The sequence below is a fragment of the Daucus carota genome, chromosome 6, assembly GCF_001625215.2.
Source record: "Daucus carota subsp. sativus chromosome 6, DH1 v3.0, whole genome shotgun sequence".
NCBI classification, from domain to species: Eukaryota; Viridiplantae; Streptophyta; class Magnoliopsida; order Apiales; family Apiaceae; genus Daucus; species Daucus carota.
In genome coordinates this window covers 5,515,079-5,542,432 of record NC_030386.2, presented here as the reverse complement: position 1 = coordinate 5,542,432, position 27,354 = coordinate 5,515,079, and the positions used below count along the sequence as shown (strand labels likewise).

The 27,354-nt window shown below is 34.0% G+C and overlaps 3 protein-coding genes across 3 annotated transcripts; 1 reads left to right on the top strand and 2 right to left on the bottom strand.

Moving 5' to 3' along the window:
* Positions 1-3,848: 3,848 nt before the first annotated feature.
* LOC108224943 (L-ascorbate oxidase homolog) lies at positions 3,849-8,385 on the bottom strand. Its single transcript, XM_017399712.2, has 8 exons — positions 8,094-8,385; positions 7,900-8,009; positions 7,443-7,713; positions 7,172-7,274; positions 6,549-6,894; positions 5,972-6,337; positions 5,738-5,816; positions 3,849-4,223 (listed from the first exon to the last, which is right to left on the bottom strand). Exons 1-8 carry the CDS (start codon positions 8,223-8,225, stop codon positions 4,011-4,013), a joined length of 1,620 nt encoding a protein of 539 aa, XP_017255201.1. The 5' UTR covers positions 8,226-8,385; the 3' UTR covers positions 3,849-4,010.
* A 5,948-nt stretch (positions 8,386-14,333) lies between these two features.
* Positions 14,334-21,735, top strand: LOC108225019 (uncharacterized). Its single transcript, XM_017399811.2, has 2 exons — positions 14,334-14,698; positions 21,357-21,735. The coding sequence occupies exons 1-2, from the start codon at positions 14,586-14,588 to the stop codon at positions 21,562-21,564; spliced, it is 321 nt and encodes a 106-aa protein (XP_017255300.1). The 5' UTR covers positions 14,334-14,585; the 3' UTR covers positions 21,565-21,735.
* Positions 21,736-22,568: 833 nt separating this feature from the next.
* Positions 22,569-25,237, bottom strand: LOC108226556 (lysine histidine transporter-like 8). The gene is made up of 5 exons (XM_017401530.2): positions 24,854-25,237; positions 24,346-24,479; positions 23,737-24,143; positions 23,260-23,391; positions 22,569-23,161 (listed from the first exon to the last, which is right to left on the bottom strand). Exons 1-5 carry the CDS (start codon positions 25,150-25,152, stop codon positions 22,673-22,675), a joined length of 1,461 nt encoding a protein of 486 aa, XP_017257019.1. The 5' UTR covers positions 25,153-25,237; the 3' UTR covers positions 22,569-22,672.
* Between the last annotated feature and the right edge of the window lie 2,117 nt (positions 25,238-27,354).

Below are 27,354 nucleotides of genomic sequence, written 5' to 3'. Positions count from 1 at the left end.
TAAAATAGTATATAAGGAATGAATATAAGGAATATTGTTGGAGGTGAGAATAGCTATTATTATCTTAAGTCATTATGATCCAATATTTTATATTATATTTAAGGAATGGGTTAAGATGCTGCTGGAGATGCTCTAAGTATCGTTCAAAAATGATAGAGTACCTATACTTTAAGAAACTCAACTCGCACCTCTTATCTTTACTTCTCAAAACCGAGATGCACCCCTTGCCGTTAACTTCCGTTAACTTAATGCACTCCGTTAAGTCACTATATATATAATTGCAATTCGGACCCCCTATTTTTACATCTCAGGAACGATACGCACCCCCTATTTTTACATCTCAGGAACGGAGGGGGTGCGTATCGTTCTTGAAATGTAAATATAGGTGGTGCGATTTGGGTTTCCAAAAGTACGGGTACAATATCGTTTTTGAACGTAAGTTAGGGGGGGTCCAAATTGCAATTATATATATAGTGACTTAACGGAGTGCACTGAGTTAACGGAAGTTAACGGCAGGGGGTGCATCTCGGTTTTGAGAAGTAAAGATAAGGGGTGCGAGTTGAGTTTCTTAAAGTATAGGTACTCTATCGTTTTTGAACGATACTTAGGGGGTGCGATATGCAATTACCTCATTAACTATTATTATCCATTTTTAACAAATATTCTAACAAATGTGCTATACTAACAGGGGTGTATTCGATTGGGATTTTAATGAATTGTTTTTAGTCTATGGATTTTAATGGATTGCATGTGATTTTGATTTTGTGCGGATTCTTGATAAAATGTCGCAGAGTTGATAGGATTTAAGCACAATGCTTCAAAATCTCATTGATTTTAGTGGGACTTCAAAAAACTTAAAACACACTGAAGAATGCCACAAAATCCATCATTTTATTAAATCCAAAAAAATCCATCAGCACTTGAATACCATTCGATTTTGATGGATTTTAAACAATCCCAATTGAATACCATCAGATTTTAAAGCATAATTTAAAATCTCAATTGAATACCACCAGGTTTTGTAACATAATTTAAAATCCCAATTGAATACCCCAAGATTTTAATGGATTTCAAACAATCCCAATCGAAAACCCTCAGATTTCATGAATGAAAAAAATACTTTAAAATCCTAATCCAATACACCCCTGTAAGCCTTTGACAAAAAATTTCAAAAAAAAAAAGGCTTTGACAAAAAAATATTAAATGAATAAATTAATATATTATACTAAACTTTATGTTTTCTCCAAAATATATGTCATCTTGTATATTAAAATAAGCAATACTTTAAAAAGTCATGATTTATTGTTTAAAATCTAATTACATTCGACACTAATCAATATCCAAAATTCTCCGAAAGCGCAAAAGTCGGCTTTTGATCACGAAAACATTATTGATCTAAATGATAATTGCGAAGAAATCGAAGATTTGCAAAAAAAAAAAAAATACCAGTCATGGAAGGTGCGTTGAAGTTGAATCTTAATATGTGCATGGTTGAATGTGTCAATTGATCCACTAATCGATATTGATCAAAAAGTCGAAGTATTTTGGGTCCGAATTCATTAATATTGTGAAGAAGATAATCCCAGTGTCATTAAAAAATGAGTTGTGGCATAGAATAAATGAATGTGCTTAGAAATTTGGTGTGTTTTATGATGAGGCTCAGTGAAAAATCGAGAGCGTTTCAAACTTCAACAAAATAATTGAAAAGGGCTTACCAAGATCATTTAACTAATTACAAGAAGTCTAACTTTAAGCTTCATTGGCGCGAGCATCATAGACATCCCAAGTAGAAAACTCCTCTAACTAGTGCAAGTTCTAAAGGAACTAAATTAAGTAGTTCCGGAGCGTACTCATCAGAAAAAAATAATGATACACCACCATCTGATGAATATGAACCAGTTCGTCCCAAAGGTATAAAAGCTGCAACTAAATGGAAAGGAAAGGTCAAGGCCACAATTGCAGAAGTTTATGAATGGGAATTTGTATGAGTTAATAACGAAAAAAAAATGGACATAATGGATAAATATGCTTAGCGGAAGACTCATGCAAAGTTGCTTGAAAAAATTATGGCAAAAAACTAGAATTTTGTCTTTTCTTGTTAGTTTTATTTGTTTGTAAACTAGATGTTGCAAGCTAGTATTTTTCTAATTTGTTTGTAAATTAGTCGTTGGAAGCTAGTATTTGTTTTTATTTATCTGTAAACTAGTCTTTGGAAGCTAGTATATGTTTTTATTTGTTTGTAAGTTGGTCGTCGGAATATATTCATTTTTACTTTCCGTATAAACAAGATGTATCAATTCTTTTAATTCACATCAATCAAACACCTACATCATAAAGCTTCACTAACGAATTCATTGAAGAATTTATTGAAGAGTTTTGCGATGACACTAAAGACAATCATCGAGTCGCGATCTTTCATATAATATATGGACAAAGGTTTATCACCTTTACAAAAATGCACTGCGGCAATGCATGTGTTGTCAAATTGTGTATCCGCTAACGCTGTTGATGACTACGTTCATATTGGAGAGAGTAGCGAAGTTGAATGCTTGAAAAAATTTGTCACCAATGTGATTACGATATTTGAGGGTGAATACTAATGAAAGCCCAACTCAAATGGCGTGCAACGCCTATTACAGATGAGTGAGGCTAGTGGTTTTTCAGATAAGATGGGAATTATTGATTGCATGCACTAGCAATGAAAAAATTGTCCAAAAGCATGGAAAAGAATTTTCATGAGTGGTCACAAAAGAGTTGCAACAATTATATTGGAAGCGGTTGCTTCATCTAATCTATGTATATGATATGCATTTGTTGGAGTTATTTGATCAAATAATGACATAAATATTTTAGATCGATCATCATTATTTGATGATGTACTACAAGGTCGTGCTCCAGAGGTAAATTTTACTATCAATGAAAAACCGATGGAATATATCCTAAATGGTCAACATTCGTTAAAATAATACCACGTCCAAAAAGTGAGAAAAGAAAATTAGTTTTAAAATATCAAGAAAGCCAACGAAAGATTTTGAACGAGCATTTGGTGTGTTACAGTCCCGTTTCGAATTGTACGTAGTCCAGCATGTTTTCGGGACAACACAAACCTTGGGAGAATCATGAGACCGTGCATCATAATACATAATAATATGATTGTTGAAGACAAAAGGGACACATATGCCACTCAATTTGGTCCACTACCTATTTATGATGATGATGCAATAAATGGCTTACCGGAACCAAACTTGGATGAAGAACTTTTTGTCCCATATGAAAAATAAATTCGAAACAGTATGCAGATACGTGATAAACGGATATATCATCATCTACAAAATGAACTTGTATTTTAATACTTTTTTTAAATTTTAACACTTTAATTTGATTATCATAATTATCATCTTATTTTAGAATTTAAATTCTTTTTATTAGAAACTTGAATAAATAATTTAAATTGTTTTTACTCAATTATACAAAATGAAGTTCATTATAATAGATCTAACATGAACTATTATATGAATATATTATTATTTTGAAAAGCGTGAAACGACCCTTCTGTCTGGAAGCAATTAGCCAATTATTGTTCGGGATTGATTTCACTTACTTGGCTCAAGTGTGTGGGGTAGAAAAAATTGGAAAAGTAATCCTAAAGATGTTGTTGCTCTAAGGCTAATATATACAGATTGCACCAGGTTATTTAGATGAGTGTACACTATATGTTAAATTAATAATAGACATATATGATATGCAAACACGGATTGCACCAAATTGTTTAGATGAGGTACACAATGTGTTAAATGAATCATAGAGATACTTGTAATGCAAACCCAAATTCCATCAAGTCATGTAGATGAGGTATACAATATATTAAATAAATAATAAAGATACACCTATTACAAAAAAAAAAAGTATTTTCTGGATATATGCCTTATGCATTTAACTCTAAATTTAAATTCTTAATTCATCGAGCTAAACGGGAACCTCTTGTGATCGCGACCGGTGAATTTAGTCATTCAAAGGGGTCGTGTGTGACGACCAGCTGCACGACCACAAAGACGTGCATTCTTGGGAATGGGATACTCGTCTCTGATTGAATTGGAATTTGTGTAAACACGCACATAAAATTGTTGTCCAAGATATTGGCGTGCCCAAAACTCCGACCTTAGATTCCACATTCCCACGTTATCAAGTGGGACATAAATAGCTGTCCATGATCTGGGGTACACCTGTAAGGCCACAAAAATTATAGTAGAAAATTGGTATTCCCACTATCCTATACATATCTTTTTTGTAAAAAAATATTTGTTCAAAAATACTTGTTCATCTCTCTCTTTTCATTGCAATTTTTTAAAATCATTTTTGTTAAAATGCTCTTGAAATACAATTTTCAATATTTGACTAGTATACACTCACAACACACTTTAATTTAGTTCAACTATCATGAATAGACAAGAAAATTAAATACCCAATTAACATTTTCTTAATATGCATTATTTTTTTAAAAAAAGGACATATAAGCCCTCCGTCCCAATTTACACGTCTCTTTTGAAAAAAATATTTGTCTCTCTCTTCTTTCAAAATAACGTTTTAAATCATTTTTGTTAAATTGCTCTTGAACACCATTTTCAATGTTTGACTGGTATACATATACTCAAAATACACTTTAATATAGTGCAACTATCAAGAATAGACGAAAAAATTAAATACCCAACTAACATATTCTTGATATGCGTTATTTTTTCAAAATGGACATGTAGATTAGGACGGAGGATGTTTTAATATTAAAATATACTTATAAATAGATGATATATATATATATATATACATATATATATATAGTATTTTTACTACCTTTTTACAATATATAAATAAATATATAACAATTATATCTCTAAAGAAAACATAATCAATCTATCAATAATATTTTATCAATTTTTAATACATTATCATATAATTTTTCATATAAAAATGAATACAATGACGTTAAAATAAATTTTAAATATAAATTTTTTATAAAAATATAACAATGATAGATTTACCGACATGTGTATTCTTAGTTATAATGTATATGTTGTGCTTAAATACAAACACATACCCTTTTTAACTTTAACATTGTCCATTTCAGACAAACAAGAAACAAGAAGTGATAAATAATTTTTTCTCTCTTACAAATCAAGATATATGAAATATATAAAATATGATTTAAATATAATCGAAAACATATTATCACTGATTAATATTAGAAAAACATTTAAAGATAAATAGTATTTTTATTATTTATACTATCATTTACAATATAAAAGAAATATTATAAAAGCTAATTTTCAAGAAAAAAATATAACCAGTCGGTTGATATAATTTAATAAAATTTCAATTCATTAATATTAAAAAAAATCATAAAATGATAATTACAAATAACAAAATTTTGAATTAGTCGGGGTGTTTTGAAATACCAGAGGTTGTTTGACCGCATAATTAAAATCATTATTTTTAAAAATAAATTTAAATAAGAAAATATGATTAATATTATATTTATAAAATATTTATAAAATTTATGATTTTTTTTTTGAGGAAAAAAAATTTATGATTTTAGTTATGCGGTGAAAACACTTAGTAATATGCGCCAGAAACTATATTTCAAAAGGAGGGAGTATATATCAGCCCTTTGCATGGGTTTAATTAAGGGAGTAAAGGTAAAGTTTTACTTATTACTCTAATTTGGGATGGAGGTAGTAGTTACCTGAACGGTGCACCGTGCAATTGCATCCCGGAGATTGTAGTTGTTTCTGCTTCCTGAACTCCACTGTCCTCCATCCATTCTGTAATTTCCAATCAGAAAATTAGAGAATGTTTTTATTATCACTAATTTAACTTGCAAGGCTCACATGTAAGACAGTTAATTAAGCCAGATTAAAGATTATGATGTACTCACAGTTAAGCTATAAGCCTATAATAAAGATTATGATGTACTCACCCTACTACAAAGAAAGAGTATCCATCGAGGTGGTAACTCTGAACAATGTTTTCCGGGTTCTCAAACACAATTTCAACAAAAGCTCGGAAATCAGCGCCCATAACAGAAGTGTCCAGATACAAACCTCCTCCGGTGGGATTTGGTGATATGCTGCCAATGCGAAAAACTCCTCCAATTTTGAAGTAGTCAGCCAGCTTCAGGGGAGTGTCAGCTAGGACAAAGGAAACGCTGTTGATTCCATATCTCTGTTTGCCATGGACTTGACCAGCACTACTCGACAACCTGATAGTTCGGCTGGTTTTTATCATGCCATAATGGTAAGAGCCCTGTGGATTAGGCCTTGGTCCGCTAGCTGTGAGATTACTCCTGAAATGCAAACGATATGCTTAAGTACTAAGTTATCAGACATCTTTTGATTTTTTTTACACGTATTTTATCAAATAAGTAAAAGTTTAGAATCTAAAGTTTTATATGATATAATAATAATTTTTTTCATCGAATGTAGATGTTGTTTTTTATACCTTGTATCAAAAAGTCAAAATGGGACGAGAGAATATCAAGGGGCCAAGATCCAAACCTGATAGATCGTGCCTGGTTCAAAGACCAGTCAATCTGGGTAGTTGGTCCACCAGGGAGGGGACCGGACACTGGGGCAGCAGAGTTGCTATATTTAAGAATACCAGTGGTGGTGAGAATTTTAGAGGTGAATCGGGATGACACAACAATATAGTAATCCTTAGCTGGTTGGTCGGCGGTGACAAGTACTGAGTATGACTGACCAACATGAATATCAAGTGATGAATAGGTGGACTGTAGTGTGTGTGTTCCCTCCACCTCAACCAGTTTCATTTTATGGCCTTGAATCCGGAAGTTCAGCGAATTCTCTAGTCCAACATTTGATATTCTGAGCCTGTATGTTTTACCTGCAGAAAACAGATTGAAATGAATAACAATACTAAGTGTTATAGCCAAATTCAGCATCATCAACATTGTTAGGTGGTGTCTTCCACAAACTCTACTCCGTCGTACGCGGTCATCAACCACCACTATAATTCCAGCAAGCCTCCCGAATATTTTATCATCAGATTCCTCAGTTAACACCGAGTCATTTTAAATTATGATTAAGACTTAAGTACGTATACTTAAAGCAGTTATTGTAGCAGATTAACGATACTGAAAGAAAACTATTAGACAATATACCTTGTTCAACGTTAAAAGAGACTCCATTTGGACCCCTCCCGTTGATCAGAACGCCATCTGGAAAAGGTAACTTCCTACCATTGTCGAGAATTGCCTTTAATTTCTGTGGAAATAGAGTACAGGTTGCAGCCACTTGTTTAAGACATTTATAAATTCAAATTATCATTCCGCTATCAAAAGCTCACTTGAGTCTTTCCAAAAAATATGATTTACATAATGGAATAATGGAACAATTGATAATAAAGTATGTTCCAGTTTATAAGTTTCTTACCATGTGATTAGACTTGTACCAGTCTCCAATTAAGACGGTGTAATCACCTGAAGGATCAGGGAATGGGACAGGAATCCTGGGACGGCTAAGGATTCTAATACCTCCAAATCCACCAGCAGCTTTGTGGAATGCAAGGGAAGGAAAATAGTAAAAGCTTCCGATCTGATCCTTCACTTGTAGAATGTATGTGTAATTCTTTCCCGGAGGAATGGGGCATGTAGTCCCGTACACTCCATCCACAAATGAATTCCTCCTCTGCTGAATGCCATTCCTACATCATTCCAGTTGTTTAGTAACTCGTCATCGGATTAATTGCAAAACAATGCTTTGAAATATGCTTTTAATAAAGAAAAGTGCAGTGAATGAGTGTACATTATAGTCTAACCACAATGTATTTAACTGCAATGAAAACTTAAGCACATTATACATAATTGCAATTGAAAAATAGAGAACTTGCCAGGAGATTAGAAAAGGCTGGTTTAAGCTGTTAAAGACGTTAATGATAAGATTATCATTGGTGACTGAATGTATATCAGGACCAGGAAATTGTCCATTGATCAATATTCCCTAAACAAAAAAAAGTTACAAAAATCAGAGGACAACTTATACTAGCTACTAGCATGAAATCCAGTTAAAAACGCAAAGAATGACCTGTTGACGAACACCGAGGGGATAAATATCACCATAAGTAACATTCCAGTTGAAGTACCGATAAGGATCCTCTGCTTGGACCGAAGCTACTACTAATGCACTCACTAACACAGCAGCTAAACTAAGCTGCATTTTTGGCAGAAACAGAGTGGAAAAGTAAAGTGTTTCGAATGGGAAATGCGGTGGGAGTGTGTATATGGTGAGGAATTTTAAAGGGAGCTTGAGCGGTGGTGCTGTCCTGTGAACAAAATGAATGGGGTGATGTGTGTGGTTTATTCTCAAAGTGCAGCGACTACTATCGCTTTTTCTATATTATTTGGGTCCCGCCCATTTTGTACCACTATGCAACTCGCAGCTCCTCAGCCCTCACTCCATTTTCTAACCATCATACGATCGTAATAGAAAAACATGATCACCCTCTTTCGTTTAGGAATTAGGCTTGTATGCCTTACAAATGAGTATCTGTTCTAAGAGTTGAACTCAAGTGTTCTCGGACAACAGAAGATAAACCAACCAGAACTCAAGTGTTCTCGGACAACAGAAGATAAACCAACCACTTTAAAAGCACGTTTAGGAACACAATTGTTACAAACTAAAATGGGTGGGCCACTAACAGAACGAAAGCTTTATGACAGCAAAGTAGGACCAGTGATTAACGGAATATCTGATACAGTTAATCTACAATGTCCTATATATTATACATAATGGGTAATGATATTCCTATGTGTTAAATGATTACCAGGCCACTTCATTGCTTTAACATTCTCAAGTAAGCAACCTACTGATTTTCTTGCCTTCTACGTTCAGTTTATCTTCACTTTTCAAGGAACCGTAACCACATACAAATAACAAACAATAAGTTCCCAGTTGCAAATGGCCTACAAAATTACCATACACACTACTCAAAGTCTTTGCCTGGAACGTTTTCATAGTGAACGTTTGACTGGTAGGCCGTATGTACCATTGCTGGGCTCTGAGTGTATTTTTCTGATATATTCCTCAGAATATGTAGAGAATTAACTCAAGTTTACGGAGTAACATCTCATAGAAGGCCACCAATTGTAGGAGTACGGAGAACCGGAGACATCACATTTGCTTTCCTCAATTGCATTCCTCTGATTCGTTATAGATGAGAGCTTTTCCGTCCTTCTGGACCTCTTCTGATCAATAGAGGTAGCATTAGAAGCCATTTTACGGGGTTGCATTGGCTGGGACTTTTCAACTCTAGCTATATGTTAAAATAATTTTATGTTTCTTACAAAAATGAAGGCCGAGTGTTTGATAAAGTAGTTTTTATTAGAAGTCACCCTATCACCGTTAATGCAGTGCCCCTACTTCGACTAATCAGATTTTTATCTGTAACTCAGCACATGGACATAAACCCGAATCAAGCGTGTTAAGATATATATATCAGACTTAACATCTAACTGTCACGCGCTCATGACAGATTGATAATCTTGTTGGAACAAGTTGTTACAATGTTAGCTATTTCTTGCTTAAAGACAATGGATTCTGAGATTTATGAGTGCGGCTTCTTTATGCGCCCCTGATGGCTGATAACAGAGCAGAATAGTTGTTGCATAGAATCATCAGTGTCTAAGTGTCCGCCTATTAAATGTAGCATGTGTTCATTATCAACCTTTGCATATGATCAAGACAATAGTACAATTTCAGGTCTGGTATTACAGTTACTAACTCTCAGGTCTGGTATTGCAATAGTACAATTTCAGGTCTGGTATTAGTTACTAACAGTAAAGATGTCACCACTTAACCAATTAAGGTATGCATATTTACTTTGAATTTTTTTGCTGAAATTTTAATAATAGTTTAGCCCGGGGTCGAAAAAAATATTGGTTCCGCCACTGCTAACTCTCCTGTACTTGCGACTTCGAACTCAGAATCATTCAGTGATCAAAAGTACCGGACAGTAGGGCACCAGAAATATGAAGTGGCCCTCAGTGCCTCCAGCAACCTTCTAATTTCATACAAACAAAACACAACCATTCCAATGTTTATGGTTAAAAAATATATTTGTTAAATTTATACCATAAAACTTTGTGCTTTTCAAAATTTTCTAGTTACTACATATGCTGATGTCTTGTGATAAGTTTCTTATGCTTTCAGGGATCGGGTATGAGAGTTGTCTTTGGGAGTAGATAACCAGGGGCAGAGTTGACCTTCAATTCTGCTGAGATTCTTGCAAGTGGATAGACTTGGTGACGCAGCACGGAAGCGCAGAAACACAAGTGTTAGGGCATGTTTGGCCAATCCAACTTTCGGTTTCCCGTCAGAAATTAGCTTCTATTTTTCTGACCCGTCAGAAGTGTAAAAAAATCCGAAATATTTATAAAAAAGCTGAGAATACTAGTTTTTTGTTTCGGTATTTCTACTTCTTTCTCAAACAGTTTAATCACTTGTAAATCTTAATTTGCTTTTCACTTCTAATACACTTCTTTTCTTTAAGCAAGAAACACTTTTTTTAAGGTTATCCAAATGGCCCCTTAATTCTTACGAACAAAATTGAATCCGCAAGCATAAATTCTATTGATAATTCTGGAATCCACAGAAAGATGAGAAAACTCTTAAAGGATTTTTTATTTCAATAGTATTTAATAATAAAATCCATCATAATATTATTTATATAATGATATAAAACCTCATAACAAAAAAGAAGAAAAATCCTAATTAAAATCAAATATTAATATAGCAAGCGTGATCATGTCGCTTTGAGCATGATCATGCGACCAAAGCCTCCATCCGTCAAGACCTACTAGTTTTTGGCATGTTCAGATGTTTATGTGATAGCCTTTAGCATGATCATGTCATCGTATATATGCATCTGGATATAGAACAAAATTAGCATAATACTCAAAATATCAGCCGCATTAAATGTAGAGTCTAGTGTACTTTGTGTACCAGTACTTGGTCGTGACACCACTTTCAATATTATAGTTTAAAAACAATCAATTGAAATATCAATTTTGAAAGTCTTCAAAGAATATGCAAAATGATCTATCCCAGTTAGCTCCGTTAATTTTTTAGGTATTTGCATATTTTTGTTCTGGCATATTTAATAAAGTAGAAAGTCCCAAAATATTACGAAGTCTTCTTCAACTCTCATTAACTATTTAGTATGGGTGTTAACAACAGGATAATTAGGCTATATCAGAATATTGTATAACATTTGAGGGATGTCTGCTCTATTAAATAGGGTTGAGAGTCGTTAGACGAATGAAAAGACAAAAATACCTTAAAAAATCTAACGTCGTTAACTGAGATAGACGGAATTGCACATTCTGTAACGAATTTAAAGTTTGGTATTTTAATTGATTGTTTTCAAACTCTAATATAGATAGTGGTGTCACGATTAAGATACGAGTACATAAGATGCACTTTACTCTTAAATGTATTTGAGATGTTCATAAAATCAGGAAGAGCCAATTAAACGGACCATATTTTCGTGGCTATAACTTGCTATATGTGCCGACTAGAAACCTCTCATTGCGTAAGAACACCATAACCTCAAGCCCCTCTTTGAAGACTTTGAATCTTCTTCGTTTGTCTACAACAGCTTTGTTCTTCTTTCTCGAAGTTTCAAGTTTAGCCTTGACACTTTCTTTCAGAATATAACTTCGCTTGTCTACAACAGCTTTGTTCTTCTTTTCCGCAGCTTTAAGTTTAGCCTTGACACTTTCTTCCACAATACAACTTCTTGAGCTATACTTTTAGCCGCTACACTAACTTCAGAAGCTTTAGGCAACCAAACTAATTCAACAACATAATTAAGAACAAAAGTATAAACCAAAGAGAAAGTGACTTCCCTGTCGCAGAATGCACAACACTGTTGTAAGTAAATTCCACCCTAGGTAGTTTTAGTCAGGAGGCAGGACTGTAGATTCAGAATCATCCTTATCTAGTGCACTAGAGGCACTATCTCCCACTCTCTCAGCAACTTATCTCTTGTGGTTCAAAGGGTTAAATGGTTATGTAACAATAGTGTGTGGCAGTGGCGGAGCCAGACCTTATCACCAGGGAGGGCCAAAATATGCTACAATTTTTTCCCTCATAACTAAAATCAGAGTGGGAGAAAATATATTGAAATTTTTTAGAAAAAATGACTCCAAAAGGAATCGAACATGGCTCTCCGCGATAGCATACCCAAACTTGTACCAACTGATCTACAGGCCACTTGTGATTATATATTATATACTATGTATTTATAAGAATTTCAGGGGGGGCCCAGGCAGTCCTGGGCCCAATATGGCTCCGCCACTGGTGTGTGGCTCTATGTCCTCGCTATTAATCTGTGGGTTTTCAGATTATCTAGTTCTAAATGAATTCTAACTTTTCAAGGATGACTATCTAGAGTCCTAGATAATCATCAACGACTCAGGATAATGATCGAAGATCAGTTACATCCTATGTCAAACACTAACACATACTTCTAATAGATCTCTAACTCTTGAGGTCTCTATATAAAGGGCTCTACCCCTCACAACTAGAACTACATTTTTGACTTGATTCTTCATGCAACTGAATATATGTAGGCATCTTGGCACACGAGAACATTCATAAAAGCATGAAGCTCACCCTTCGTTTTCCAATCCATATCACCCACCAACATTGATTCAAGGCGCATTGCATCTTATACTTAACATTTATGGCTTCTACAAAGTTCTTGAGTTTCCATCTGGGGTTGCTTTTAATTGTACTCCCAAACTTTTTTGTCAACCAATTACCTTTAACCATTCTTTACCTGATAACAATAATGCAATTTTGCTCTTCTTTGTAAGTCTTTACCTGAAATGCTTGATCATTTACCATTCTGCCTACCTACAATTCCCACTTGCATCACTCTATGCATTTGGCTTGCATCCTTATGAAATCACTTCTTTTTGTGAACACTCTTCTTTGTCTAGCCACACCATAACTTTTGATTACAGCTCTCAATTGCTCCCCTAAGGTGAAAATAATACCAGGTTCGTACTCTATATGTTCCATCTTTGTGTTTGGATTGAAAGTTGGGTAATGGGGCTGATTTTGCTTCTTCTTGCTCCTTTTTGGTTTCATTATTGCCTCAATGTTGTTAGCTACTTCATTGTCACTTGAATCGGAATATTGAAGGCTTGTTACATCAAACGAATCACTATCAGCTTTGTCATCTATATTTATATCTACCTTCTAACATCCAAATTCATGATTATCATCATATTTGGGAAATAATTTTTCAAATATTTCATACTCATGCTGCACGAAATCCCTACATCCAGGCATTATACTAATATACACAATATGCTCTGTAGTAGTTTTAGTCTCATGCCTCTCATGTCGCTCATTTTTCATTTCTTGATCATCCAAAGTTCACTTTTCATTTCTTGATCATCCAAAGACTCTACTGTCATATTTTGTGCACCATTTCTTAATGTACATTTCAATAAGATTACCATCCTTTAAAGGATCAATCTTTCTTTCTCTTAACATTCTTTTCTTCTCTCTATTTTTCTCTAATTCTACATCAACATCAGATTCTACATCATTATCATCATAAAATAAGAATTTCTCATCAGTACTACATTCACTATCATCATCCCTTTTATAATCAGGATCATCTAATTCATCACCGTAATCTAACAAATTTATGTCATGTTCAATAATGTTACTAACATTGTTTTCTTCTCTTCAACACAATGATCATCATGTATTTAGACAAAATCTGATTTTATTGCATAACATGGAACTCTTTAGTTGACTCATGATTCCACAACAAATTTGTAAACTTCTTTGTTACGGGCTGATGTTTCTTGTTATAAATTTTAAGACCATTTCGATTACCAATATCATTAAAAGAAGTTAAGTAACGCTCCAATAATAGGTCATTAATCTCAATCCCATCGATGGTATCACATTTATCTTTTTTTTTAGTAATATATCCCTTCCCCTGTATTGAATTCACCCCATGATATATCTCAAGCTTGATATTGTCTATTAAGCACGTATATGACAAAATTAATTAAGGAAATGAATAAAAAAATAACAAAATGATTTTAATTATGTCAAATACCAATGAGATATGTATGTTTATGACTTGATCATAAATTTTAAGAGGTTTTGTAGTTGAGCGGTATTTTTCTAAAACCTATAACAGTTGAGTGTCAAGAAAAATCATTTTCAAATATATTTGATTGAAAATGGAAATATAATTATTTTTTTATTTAGTAATAAATAACTGATGGGTGCGTGAAAAAAAAGTGCGTGACCAGAAAACATGAGGAACGAGGCATAAGAAGAAACGACGAACACACACAGGGGAAGGAAACAAACGAAGAGAGACGGAAAAGAAAGGCACGTACAATACATCGGCGGTGCTGCCTTTCTTTTGATCTCAATAATAATAATCGGCATCAACTCCGGCGGCACGAAGAAATGATAAATTGGGGGATATAAGATTCGATTGAATACACTCACGATCTATACCACGCAAGAGGGGGCGTGATGATAACGCGTTCAAATCTAGCGGAACAGCTCCGAGAGTATCAGCTTCGATCCAAACATGATTGGGCTTCCGTTTCTTTCTTCTCCTCTACCTCCAATCTTTCTTCTTCCAGGTATGTATGATTTCTTCTTTCCGTTTTTTTTTTAATTATTGCTAATTTTTGCGCAATGTCAATATGATTTGTAATTTGTATCATGTGTTCGTTCCTCTTTATGTTTTCCAATGTGTTGGCCTGTCACGACCAATTAACGCTCCCTTGTTTCTGGTTTTTCGATACCGTAAAAGGCGAAAACTTTAGATATGTTCTGGACCTGCTAATTCCTTATATATACATATTGTTTTCCTGTCTGGTAAAGGATTGCGTGTTTTTCGCCTGAGTTTGAGCTGCTAATTGTGTTGAGATGGAATTTCTACTGATTAATTACATGCCTTACGGTTTTCTGTTTCCAAAACTAAAGCTCAGAGATGTTTCTACTACTTTTTTGGGATTCTAATATATGTAAAATGGATTCTCAAGCATCAAAAGTGGGTTTATTTTCAATATTATTACGCTGATGTGTTAGAAAGTCTCTCAGGTAAATTCCTATACCAATTTATCATCTACATGGACTAGATTATTGTCTCAACAAATAGCTAAATAGGTATATTTGTGGATATGGACCATTAAGTCTACAGTAACATTCCTCACGTTTGACCATAGGTAAACTCTTGATTGCTAACAAACATCTAAAAAATTATTTAGGATTTCAGTAACCCATTAACACTATTTGACAATAACCTGCTTCTTTAACATGAGAACTGTCCACCTTTGGAAAGAAGTCCTTGATGGGCTCATGAGTTTCATCCAACTAATAAGTTCAAAGGAAATTTTGGGTTCTTGAAGTTGTCTCGTAAAAGAAAGATGACACGAGAGAACAGATAGAAAGGAAACACTTTTTTTTGGCGGGGAAATAAAAGTCTTGTTCTTTTCTCTTAGTAATCGATAATAGAAAAAAGAATGTTGGACCCGTATCTGCTACAAGTTTGTATTAATTATAACTATAGATATCACCACTTAAAACTATCATGACACATATAAGAGTAAATAGCTTATATAAATTAGCAAAAAGGTGTTTCTAGTATTTTGAGTGTTTGACCCAACTGTAAGTGCAATGACAAAATATCGAACATCCAACATCTTGGATGTAACTAATAAACAAAAGACATATATGTGTTAGCAGAAACCTAATAAAAATCTTTTGCATGCTGACTCTAGTTTTCGAACCAAACATCTATGATGTCTAAAATTTAGATAATATACTTTGCACTAACAAGTTACAATCATGATTATATAAGACGGGTTCGATGAAAAATGTGGTACAAAAACGGAGACGTGGAAGGCTACCTTAAATGTTTGCGGTACGAGGGAACACCGAGGTACAAGGGAATGCACGGGTACAAGGGAGCATAGGGTACGAGGAAACACACAGTAAGACATCTCAATTAAAAATGGATCTGTATGATTCACTTTAAAGACCAAGGACAAAGGTAATACAGAATTTTTCAAGACAGGGGGTTTTAGGGGGAATAAACCAGGGACAACAGCCTGTCCACTGGCCAACATGCAATCAAAGTTAGGTGATTTACAAACCAACACAGACTCTCCAAAGTTATGATTAGGGTACAATATAATTCTATAAATATTATGAATATTATTAATTCCCTCCAAAAGAAGATTTCATCATCATAATAAATAGCTAAATTAAACATTCAAAGTTCCAAACCATGAGATAAATAAATGTTTAATAGCTGTTCAGACTCACTGGCTCAGAGTTTAGATTTCTGAATCCATATAGTTTATATATTAAAACTTTAAGAAGTACATATGCTCATGTGCATAAATAGAAAGATGCCTGACTTTTCTAATTGATCAAAGCCAGTACCAAGAGTCTAGAATTTCTATCGTTTAGCTGCTTGTGTTTTATTTTCTGATTCAGGTCCTTCAGCCCACCTCAATTCCTCTAGTCATGTTGATGAATCATCTAGATAAGATTTCTCAGGATTAATATCCCGCTTTCTGTATGGTTCATCATTGTAATTCATTGTGAAATGCGAGATGAGTCTAATGTTGCTGTGTACATCCACTAGTTTGTGAGCACTAGTTTATCAGCTCACACATAATTTAATCTATTTCTTTTGACATTGTGAATAAGAGTATATACTATTCTATTTGCCGATGAACCGCTTACAGGTTGTGACAGTACTTTCATAGCGATTTTAGCTAGCTCTAATGTTTCGGCCCCTTAAGTAGACCACCAAGATATAGGGCTCATTGTAGTGGTGTCAATTCCCACGGCAAGAGTCCCAAATATGCCTTATTTCCCTTGAAATTTAGCTAATTGTAGACATAAAACTCTTCTGGACTTTATTCTTTATTTGTTGAAGCAATGTTCGATTTGATAACATAGCTGTACAAGGACCAATTTTCAGCCTTCACTCCTACCGGTGGCCCAAAAAAGTGATAATGAATTCTTGAATATGAGCTGCTAATTGTCTTGTTACAGTGTTTACACCTCCATCTTTAAGTTTTTACGGCATTCTTACCCTTTGGTGATTCAAGCATTATAACTTCATTTAATGACGACTTACCTGAACTGTACCCCTGATTCAAACTCATCCCCTGACTTGCATCATATTCCTCCAGGGCTCTGCTTTCCTCCTCCAAATTTATGAAATTTGTATTTTCTGTTTGACTTGCAGTTTGATTTTGGGTTTGGTTTGTCGACTGTGTTGTCTCCCTCTAAGCTGATGCCTTCTTTCGAAATGCCATACTGCTGAAAACTTGAGATTTTACTTTGATTTTGATCGTTAAAAATTAGGATGAATATGTATGTAGGTAGTGTGTATTTAAAGTAAGTTGTGTCGGAAAAAGGATGGCCTTTAGTTTACTATTGAGAAGTGACTTTTCAGTTTTGATCTATAAACTTTTTGTGAATTCTTCATTTTTGTTTTAGTATATAATAATAATAATTAATAATAATGATACTCTTGATCCTTTTACTGTATAAATATATAATATTGATGTTATATTTCCTTTATTTCTGTCAATACAAGTTCAAAGTTAAATTATTTTTTTCAAAGTTATAAAAATATGTAATTATAAAATACTGCATTAATTTGAGATATTAATTGGGCTTTTTTCATAAATACCTAAGTTTAAAAGAATTTTTGCAAAAATACTGTCATTTTTTAAAACAAATTGCAAAAATACTATCTTTCAAAAAAATTTGCAAAAATACGGTGGTTGCATATGCAACCATATCTGAAACTACTGGCAATCATATATGCAACCATAAATGCAACTTCGAAAGAATCAGTTGAAAATTACATTTAGTTGCATAATAAGTTGCAAGCGCTTGCAAATGATGAAAAATGAGCGCCCCTGCGGGGCCGGTATTAATAAGACAAAAACAACCCAAAAATCAACTAAAAACAATCACAAAATCAACTAAAAGCAACCGGAAACTATATCAACCTCAGTACTTTCAGTCTCAAATGAAAGTCCACCACTCTCTTCCGATCCCTTCCGCTTGTGTACACCACACCCTTCCGTTTCGAATCCCAAACAGTCGCAAATCGGTGAAATCTGTGATGGTGAAAGAGGGAGGTGGAGATGCGTGTTAAAAATGGAGATGGATGTTTAAGAGAGAGGGATGGTGAAGGTGATTGACGAATAATCCATTAATTAGATGAAGCTGACGAAAGGTGTGAATCAATGAGATACTCGATTAATAAAAGAGAGAGAAAGGGCGTGAGAAAGAAGAAAGAGAGACGGCGATTGATTGGAAAAAAAAGAAAAGAGCTGATGGTACACTGTAATATGTAATAGAGAGCAAAACGTAAAAATGAAATAGCAAAACTTCAAAATCGTAAAAGTGAAATGAAATAGGGAAGTCCGTAAATTTGTAAAATGTTTGTTTAAAACGCGTATTTCAGGTGATTTCCCATATTAATTTTGTTAAAATAATATAAATATAAATTTTTTTGATTAAACTGATTTATTAATAATAATAGTTGGAACTCTATTCGCTAATCACAATAAAGGAAAAGTCATATTATACTATGTTGACTTGAATCCTCTATTTCTAATTAAATTTATACTATATTAACAATTGCATAATTTATTTGAGATCGGAACGAAGACATGATATTATTAATATTGATCAAACATTGTAATGTAATTTTTAATATTAATATCAATGTATATCAATGTAATGAATAAGTGTATTAACCCCATAAAGTGGGCGTAATACTGAATCTCTCGACCACAAGGATGGTGTGATCGCAACTTGCATAAACCTCAATGAAATTATATCGTCCCATACCTTGGTTGGAACCGGCAGAAATTGAAGTAGCCCAGCTAGTTTTGAAGTTAGAACTTAGAAGTTTATGATTGTTGACAAACCTAGCAAGCTTGCACGTAGGGGCCAATTTCCTTGTGCGTCTGGGGCCAAAACCACTCTGTTGCAATGCGTTGATATGTCTTTAACTCACTTGCTTGCCCACCAATTGCTAAATTACGATACTCTTATAGTATTCTGGTGATTAAACTCGACAATTTAATGATCCACCTGAAATCCCTTAGAATTTATGACGATTCTGTTTTGTTGTATTGTTGTGTTGACGTGGCCGTGTTGTGCTGACGTGACGATGGGGCGAGCTGTAAAGCAGGTGAAGTAATTGTGCAAACTTGGGGGCATAATGTTAGTTGTTTAAAGTAAAGGAAAATAAATATATGTTTTAAAAATAGTTTCATGTTTTTATTTTGAATACATATATATAATTTGATACTCATACTCGGTATACAAGTAAGATCCTAAGAAATTGCATAAAATCCCTATTGATAACTATTGTCTAATACTTCCTCTGTCCCATTCATTTTGTCCACAATCAGAAATCCACCTTTTATCCACTAATATCAAATAAACTGATAATTACTAAAAAAAATTGTGTTTTTCAAAAATGATACATAATTAATACTTAATTTATCATATTTACTAAACGTGGACCATAATTAGTTACTACTATATTTTTAATATTTTACTAACTTAAATAATATAACTATCAATTTCAAAACATACTTATATTTAAATAATAATATAGAATAAATAACAGCTAATATAATTTTTTTATGGTCCACATCATTATTCAAATTGCTCATTCTGACAAGTAAAAGCATTGGGAGGAGTTCGTACTCTATATTTAGAAGAGTGAACATGTGTTTTCAAAGGCTAGTAAACAATCACTAGCAAATATAATTGTGCCTTAGTTCCAGTTTCATCCCAAGCTAGTAATTCGGGCACATGCTTTAACTATTAATGCTTCGGCATGCAACATTTGATTGTCCTCCTAGATATTACAACCCTCCAAAAAGCGTCATTGTGATGGAAAAAGATCTATCTTGATGATCTTATATGCTGAAATGACTTGAGAAAACTTAAAATCGGAGGAACATTTAGAGAAGGCAACATGCAGAGAAGGCTAGTAATCTAATGTTGGAATTATGCAAGCTAGTGCTGCAAGACCTGTAAATTGGTCTTGAAAAATTGGACTAGACCCGATCTATCGGTCCAAGACCGGACTAGACTGAAAATAACCGGTCCAAATACAAAATATTATAGGTCTAGTCTCCGGTCCGGTTTTGGACCTTTGTGCAGCCTTAATGCAAGCAACACACGAGGTAAATAATCCATATGTACGACGCCATCAAATCTTTCACACTAGAGTTATATGTGTTATGTGATCGTAAGTTGTGTTCTATGGTCATTGGACTAGTAATGATATTAATAGTTGCACCAATGTTGTAACAATCGATGTTGTTAAAAAGTTGGGTCAGTGACGGAAAATTAACCAAATTTTTATGATATATCTTGGTTTAATGGTGCAAAGCTGATAACATCCAGGCCTATAATTTAATCAAGCATCTTTTTTATCAAAAAGATGATTGCAATACAATTATATGGGATTATAGTCCTTTGAATTTATAAAAAATGATGTAGTTGTCTTGGGAGTATAATCTCTTTGAAACGAGCATGGGCTAAAACCCTAATCATCCCGTGCCTCCCCTATCAGAAATAATCTTTGAGGTATACTTGCAAGGTTTCATGAATAGCGAATGAGATTAGAAACGAGCCTTGCTATTATACATTTTTTGGGTAATAATGCAAAGTTTATAATATACTCACTTTATGGTAGTTAGAAACACTGGTTAAGACTTAAGAGGATCCAAATCTATAATTACACGAAAACTAGAAAGAGAAAAATGAGAAGTGGAATAGGATCCTTAAGTTTTCACAACTATATATTTGGTATGAAAATTGGAGCTTGTTTGGCTCTCCTAAAAGCTAGTGCGTTATGTTATTAACTTAGAATAAGTATGTCTGGTTATATACTTTCAAGTAAACATTTAAGTTGAAAATGAGCCAAAACATTTAAGTAGCCAGCATTTACTTTTTGACTTCTAAGTAACTTCTTTCAAGTTGCCAAACACCCTCTCAGGTGCCTCGTGCTATACAGTTAATAAATAGATATTTTCTTTACACTCTAGATGCAATATCATAACACCGAAACTAGGCACAGTTTTTTGATTCACTTGATATCATTGACTTGGTTTCTTCTTGTACTTCGCCCAAACTTAAGATCCTTCTTACATTTTTTGAGGATCCCTTTAGTCATTATACTACTTTCCTTTATAATACTCATCTGCTGTTTTGGTTTTTATCTGGATGCAGGGTTGATGTTGTGGTCTTTGTATTATGGGAATTAGTCATTCTAGCCTTCTTGGTGTTTTCTGCAGTCTCCTTATATTTCAGGCATTTAAGACTTGCCTTTATTTTGGTATGCATAACATTCTTACTACTTCTATGCATGAAAGTTACAAAGCAATTACGGCTTTCCAGGAAAAAGAAACGGAGGATGCTTCTCCCATTGTCCATATGAAACTTTATTAAGTTTCCAATTTTCTAGGGTAACTCAACCTGGTCAAAGAAGACACCGAGAGTGTCGTGATCATCTCACTTTGGTCATTTGTATTTTTGGTTTTTGTTGTATTTAATTGTTCCTGAGAAGCTGATTATAGAATGTATGTGATGTGATTAATTTTTGTGTTGACGGCTGTTTTACATACATTTTAATGATAGACATCCATCAATAAACATCGTTGTAATTGGTTTGGTCATGCTTTTTTGTCATCCCCAAATTACTTTTACTTAAAAAAGAAAAAGAAAAAGATTTAAAATTATTTTTACTTAAAAATAAAAGGGAAAAGCTAATATTAAAAAACCCTCTTTTATAATCAGAAGTTTAAGGCATGTGGAGTTTAGTTACTCTTAGGTCAAATATGGTCCTGAGTGCCCCAGTTTGGAAGGAAATGTGTGGGTGTCGGAGCAAAATGGGTTTCGAGTTTTTGGGTCGGGTTCGAAACGGTACGTCATAAAACCGAACCTGACCCAAAAATAGTTCAGGTTTAAAATTAAACTTGAACCCAAACCCGAAATATTAAAGTTCAGTAAAATCCAATTAGACCAATTAGGTCTGTATGGATCCGTTCAAGATATTTAGGGGTCGTTTGGATGAGTAAAAAAGTGAAGTAGAAGTTAAAAGAAGCTAAGACTTATAAGTGATTAAAGTGTTTGGAAAAAAAGAAGCTTCGAAACAAAAGCATTCCCACCTTTTTAAGTACCTCTTGACTTTTTATATAAACGATACAACTAAGTGCTTCTAACTTATAAAAGCAGAAGTCGGGCTTATAAGCTCCTGCGAAACACCCCCTTAAACATAAGTTTCGTCTACGAGTTGGAAATTACCCAATAACTTGTCATTGCATCTCTTTTAACACGGATAAGCCTATAAAATTGCACCTTTTATTTGTCTTGGTTAACAGGGGAAATATACGAATATGAAATTCTGTGTTGCGGTATGCAATGTATTATTATTAAGAGGTCTCTGCAAGTGTAAAGTTGGATTTAGATATATTTAGTAAAGCAATTACATGTTAATAAGTTTAGTCTCTTTAACAGCATTTCCGAGTCTTCAAAATATGGTGGGATCACTGGGGTTTGAGAAAGTGAACCTCAATCCCTTTTGTCACAATATTCCAAATGGCTCCAAAAACAAGTAATACGCTGAGGATCATCCCCATGAAACCTAGAGCCCAGTTGAGCACCCACATTGCGCCAAGTTTCTTAGGTTTCTTAAGAATTATCCACATGAAACAGGGATATGCCAAGGTGATTGGCAAGGCCATTCCCCCTATCAGTCCAGCCAAGCTCGGAAGGAATGGGAGCGCAAATGCAATGAAGAATGCCAGGCATCCGAAGAACACGCGAAATCCTATGCGCAACCACCAGGGACAAGGCTTGTTCATGTTGCTTGTGTATCTGAACTCCAGGTTGTCGAAAACAGGCATCGCGTATATTTGGAAGGAGGTGAGGCAGTTGATGACCACAAACAGGCTTGTCATCCGTAAAATCACCTTTGATGTGTCCTGACTATGATATTTGTACAAGGCACTAAGCAATCCTCCATTTGCAGGTATCTAAAATTGAAAAATGATTAGTTTGGTATGAGAAGAGTTCATCATGGCTTATGGTAGCAACTAAAGCAAGACAAGTAATGTGAATATGTGATGCTTACCAGGTTTCCATAAGCCCAATAACCTACAAGTGCTAGTGGGAACAAACAAAATGCTATGATAAGATAGGATAATGTTACCCCTCTCCACATTGGCAGATGAGATGGGTGTTTTGGACTAGATGGCATTGTCCCCTGCACTCACATCAGGCTCTATCAGTTATGGTAATTAAGTATATAGTCCCTCCGTCCCGGTGAATTGTTTACACTGGGGTTGGGCACGGAGACTAAAAAAATGTATAAAATAGGATAAAATGATAAGAAAGTTTAAGAAAAGTGGAGAAATTGGTGGGACTCATCTATATTTAAAGGATAGATTTGAAAAAATAGATGAAAGTAGTGGGTGAGATTGAGTTTTATATTATAAAACTTTACTATTTTTTGAAAGTTTTGTAACGTAAAGAAATGAGTGGGACATCCCAAAAAGGAAATGGCAAACAATCCAGTGAAAGCCAAAAACATGTATCGGCAAAGACCAACCTGAATCTCCAGCACCAAATTATGGCCTCTAAAAGCAAATGCAATGATTCCGAGCGCATTAAGAATGTCACACAATCTCGCCATGTTGGATTTCGCTTCCAGCTGGTGAAATGATTCATCAATCGTCCTTCCTTTGGTGAGGGACAGTATCCATATTAATGTACAGTAAGTTACCGCAGTGATTGCACCGATTAGAGAAACTCCAGCTATGGAATTGAGGTTTGGAAGCTGTGACAGGACGATGGCAGAGCACATAAATACGAGGTACCATTCTGTCGTTGTCGCATCCCAAATTGTCTGGAAAAGCAGTTTTAAGGTTCCTCCTCCGAATATAATGAGGGTCACGCAAGTTCCTCCAGAGAGATACATAGTTGGAATCAGCGCCATTACTTTCCCTAGTCTGTCACCTTCATTTGAATAATCATCCATATAAATAATAGGTGAAAAAATAAGAGCTTATTTCACAAAAAAGTAGGTTTCATGTACATTTTTTCAGATATAAGCCTTTATTTCTGAAAAATAAGTTTAGCCAAACGGTCACTACTAGTCAGATGATATTGATAGTGATTGATTTGTTGTGAAAAGTTGTATGAATGAGATAAAGCTTACCGAAAGCCGCCATTGAAAGCCACAAGTATCTGCTATAGCGTGTCCCGGGGACGGATTCATGGAGTTGAGTGAGTAACCACAATGTGTAAAGTTGCCACACAAACACCAACGTTAAACATGTGACTCCCCAAATCCTGTTGAGCAAACAGCAAAACAATTAATATTAATTATTACATGTGTGTGTAAATACCAGTGTTGTAAAAAGTGGAAATCAGACTTAATCGGTGAAGTTACGGAACAAGGATTAATCGGGGATTAATTGAATTGATCGGGGATTAATCGAATTGATCGGTGATTAATCGGAAATTTAATCAGTTCGGCGAGTTACGGAACAGGGATTAATCGGTGATTAATCGTGATTAATCACCGACTTTTAGAACAGAGGTAAATATATATAATCACACTAAATGTATACTCCCCTCCGTCTCAGCAGTTATTTACGTTCACTATTTGCATGCACGTAGAGAACGTGCTGGGACTGAAGGAGTATAATATATATAATTCTTACCAGCCAAGGGAAGTAAAGGCAAGGGGAAGAACAAGGGCTTGAACTCCGATCCCGGAACTTAATGTGTGAAAGGCAGCATAACACGCATTACCATTCCTCGCTTCTGTAATGGGAAGCCATGCTTCTTGAGGATCCAGTTTAGTAAGATGCCCTATTTCTTCCAAGTAGCCTTGCATGCTTGTAAAAGCCTTCTTCATGGGGCTCGTCATCATCGACAGAGGGCTTAAAGGTGTTGGTGGTTCGGATTTTATGGAGGGCGAAGGTGTTGAAAACGGCCACTGCATGCCCATCATTGCCATTTAAGTTACGTACCCTTGAATTTGATCTTACTTAATTGGGTGGGATATTGAGTGGGAGTTTCCCACAGTATTTATAGAATAATAGATCTTCCTTGCCCTGGAAGATTTTATATATAGTGCTCGCTGCCCTGCTGGTTGACGCCAGTAACCAGTAAAACAAAGCAAATATATCCTTCCCACTCCCGGTCAGCCCGAGAAGTATTAGGGGTCGTTTGGTTCGAGGAGTAGTATGGGGTTGGAATGAGGAATCGGATTAAATCGGTATGGGTTTGAGGTATCATATCTGATATCATGTGTTTGGTTGAGTGCTGAAATCAATATATACAATTTTTGTAAAAAAAATAAGTTATTAATTTATATTAATTAAAAATATTAATAAAATTATTATAGTTATATATTTTTGCATCATTAATTTAATTTTGTATTAAATATTAATATTTGATTACTAAAACAGAGACAAAAAAATAAAAAATGAATGAATCTAATACCCCATCTCATACCCACCTCCCCACTTGGGTATCAAAAACCCATACCTTTGGGGTTTAAGGTATGGGTTTCAGATTTTATTTTTTCCAACCAAACACCAGGTATGAGTTTGGAATGGACAAACCCCATACCTGATTCCTGATACCCTTGAACCAAACGACCCCTTAGAGTTCTAATCATTTGTTTGTGATGGGAAAATATTGAAAAAGTAAAATATATATCCCGAATTTTATAGCCTGTTTATTTACGTAGGAATAAATTTATAAGTTAGTTTTTGATTAACAAGATTATATATAAAAATTTTGATTAATAATTTTGAATATGGGAGGGTGGAGATGCTAAATTGTTTTAATTTTTGAAATTTAAATGTATATAATTCTCTTTAAAAATCAATCATTGTAATGTTTATTTTATATTATTAATTTTATACATTATTAGTTATAAATATAATAAATTTATCTAAACAATAAATTAAAATATTACTTCTTTATAAGTTAATTAAAACCACATTGATTTTCCGAGAAACAGTAGGTGAAGAGAAGTGGGATCTTTTTCCTTTATTGTAACTTTATATAAGAATATACCTAGTGTTCAGTATGTGTATGTGTATCTTTATATAAAGAATATGCATTCTTTGACCAGAGTTGCTATGTTCAAAAGTTTTTAGTCTAAAGTTCGTACTAGAAAGAAAAGGGAGACTGGTGGACTAACGTGCGTTATTGACCTATATATATGGTGTGTTATTTATTTTCATCATATAAAATATTATTTTTATGTTTTTACAGGAGAAAAATAGTTTCAGAATTTTTTGGCTCACAAAATTAACATCACCTATTATTATTATGGAGGCTTATGGACCTTTTCAATATATTTAATCACTCATGTGCTAGTTTTTTTTTATACAATTTAATCTATCCGTACAATTATTGCTGAACATTTATACCCATAATATAATTTTCCAATATTTCTAAGCTAAATGTGCTCATTTATTTCAAGTTCTAATATATTTATATGAAAACTTAGGGCCTGTTTGGCTGAGAGAAGCAGAAACTGCTTCTGGCTTCTGCTTCTCTTGACCCGTTTGTGTAAAAAAGTATAAGCACTTTTAAGAAGCCGAGAATGCTAGCTTCTCTCTCACAGCTTCTGTTTTTTTTCCAAACACTTTATTAACTTATTTACTTCTCACTTCTACTCCACTTCTTTACTATAAGCAAGAAGTCACTTCTTTTAAGTTAATCCAAACGGCCCCTTACTATACCCTCCATCTTGTTTTTTCTTACCCTTTTTAACAAATAAATTCTTTGTCATCAAAAAATTATATAATTTCAAAAAAAATATTATTTTCGGAAAAATTAGCAACTTAATATATAATTTATTATATTAACTTAAAATGGACAAGAAAAAAATGAAGATCAGCAAAACTAGGATGGGGGAGAATTAGAATTATGTTGAAAATTTTAAAAAGAATTTTATTAACCCGCATAAAATGAGTTCAACTTTTAAACACCCCACTCAGGGCTGCTCCAATTAGTTTACGTGCATGCGCAGTAAAGTTGTACTTCTCCATCTCTAAATATTTTTTATGTTTGCTTTTGTTACGCTTACCAATACACATTTTTAATTATTAATATTTTTAATTTCGTATTAGTATGAGTAAATATAAAAATTTCATCGAATTAAGGTGCTCGTAAATATGAATACATTAGGCGTAAATAA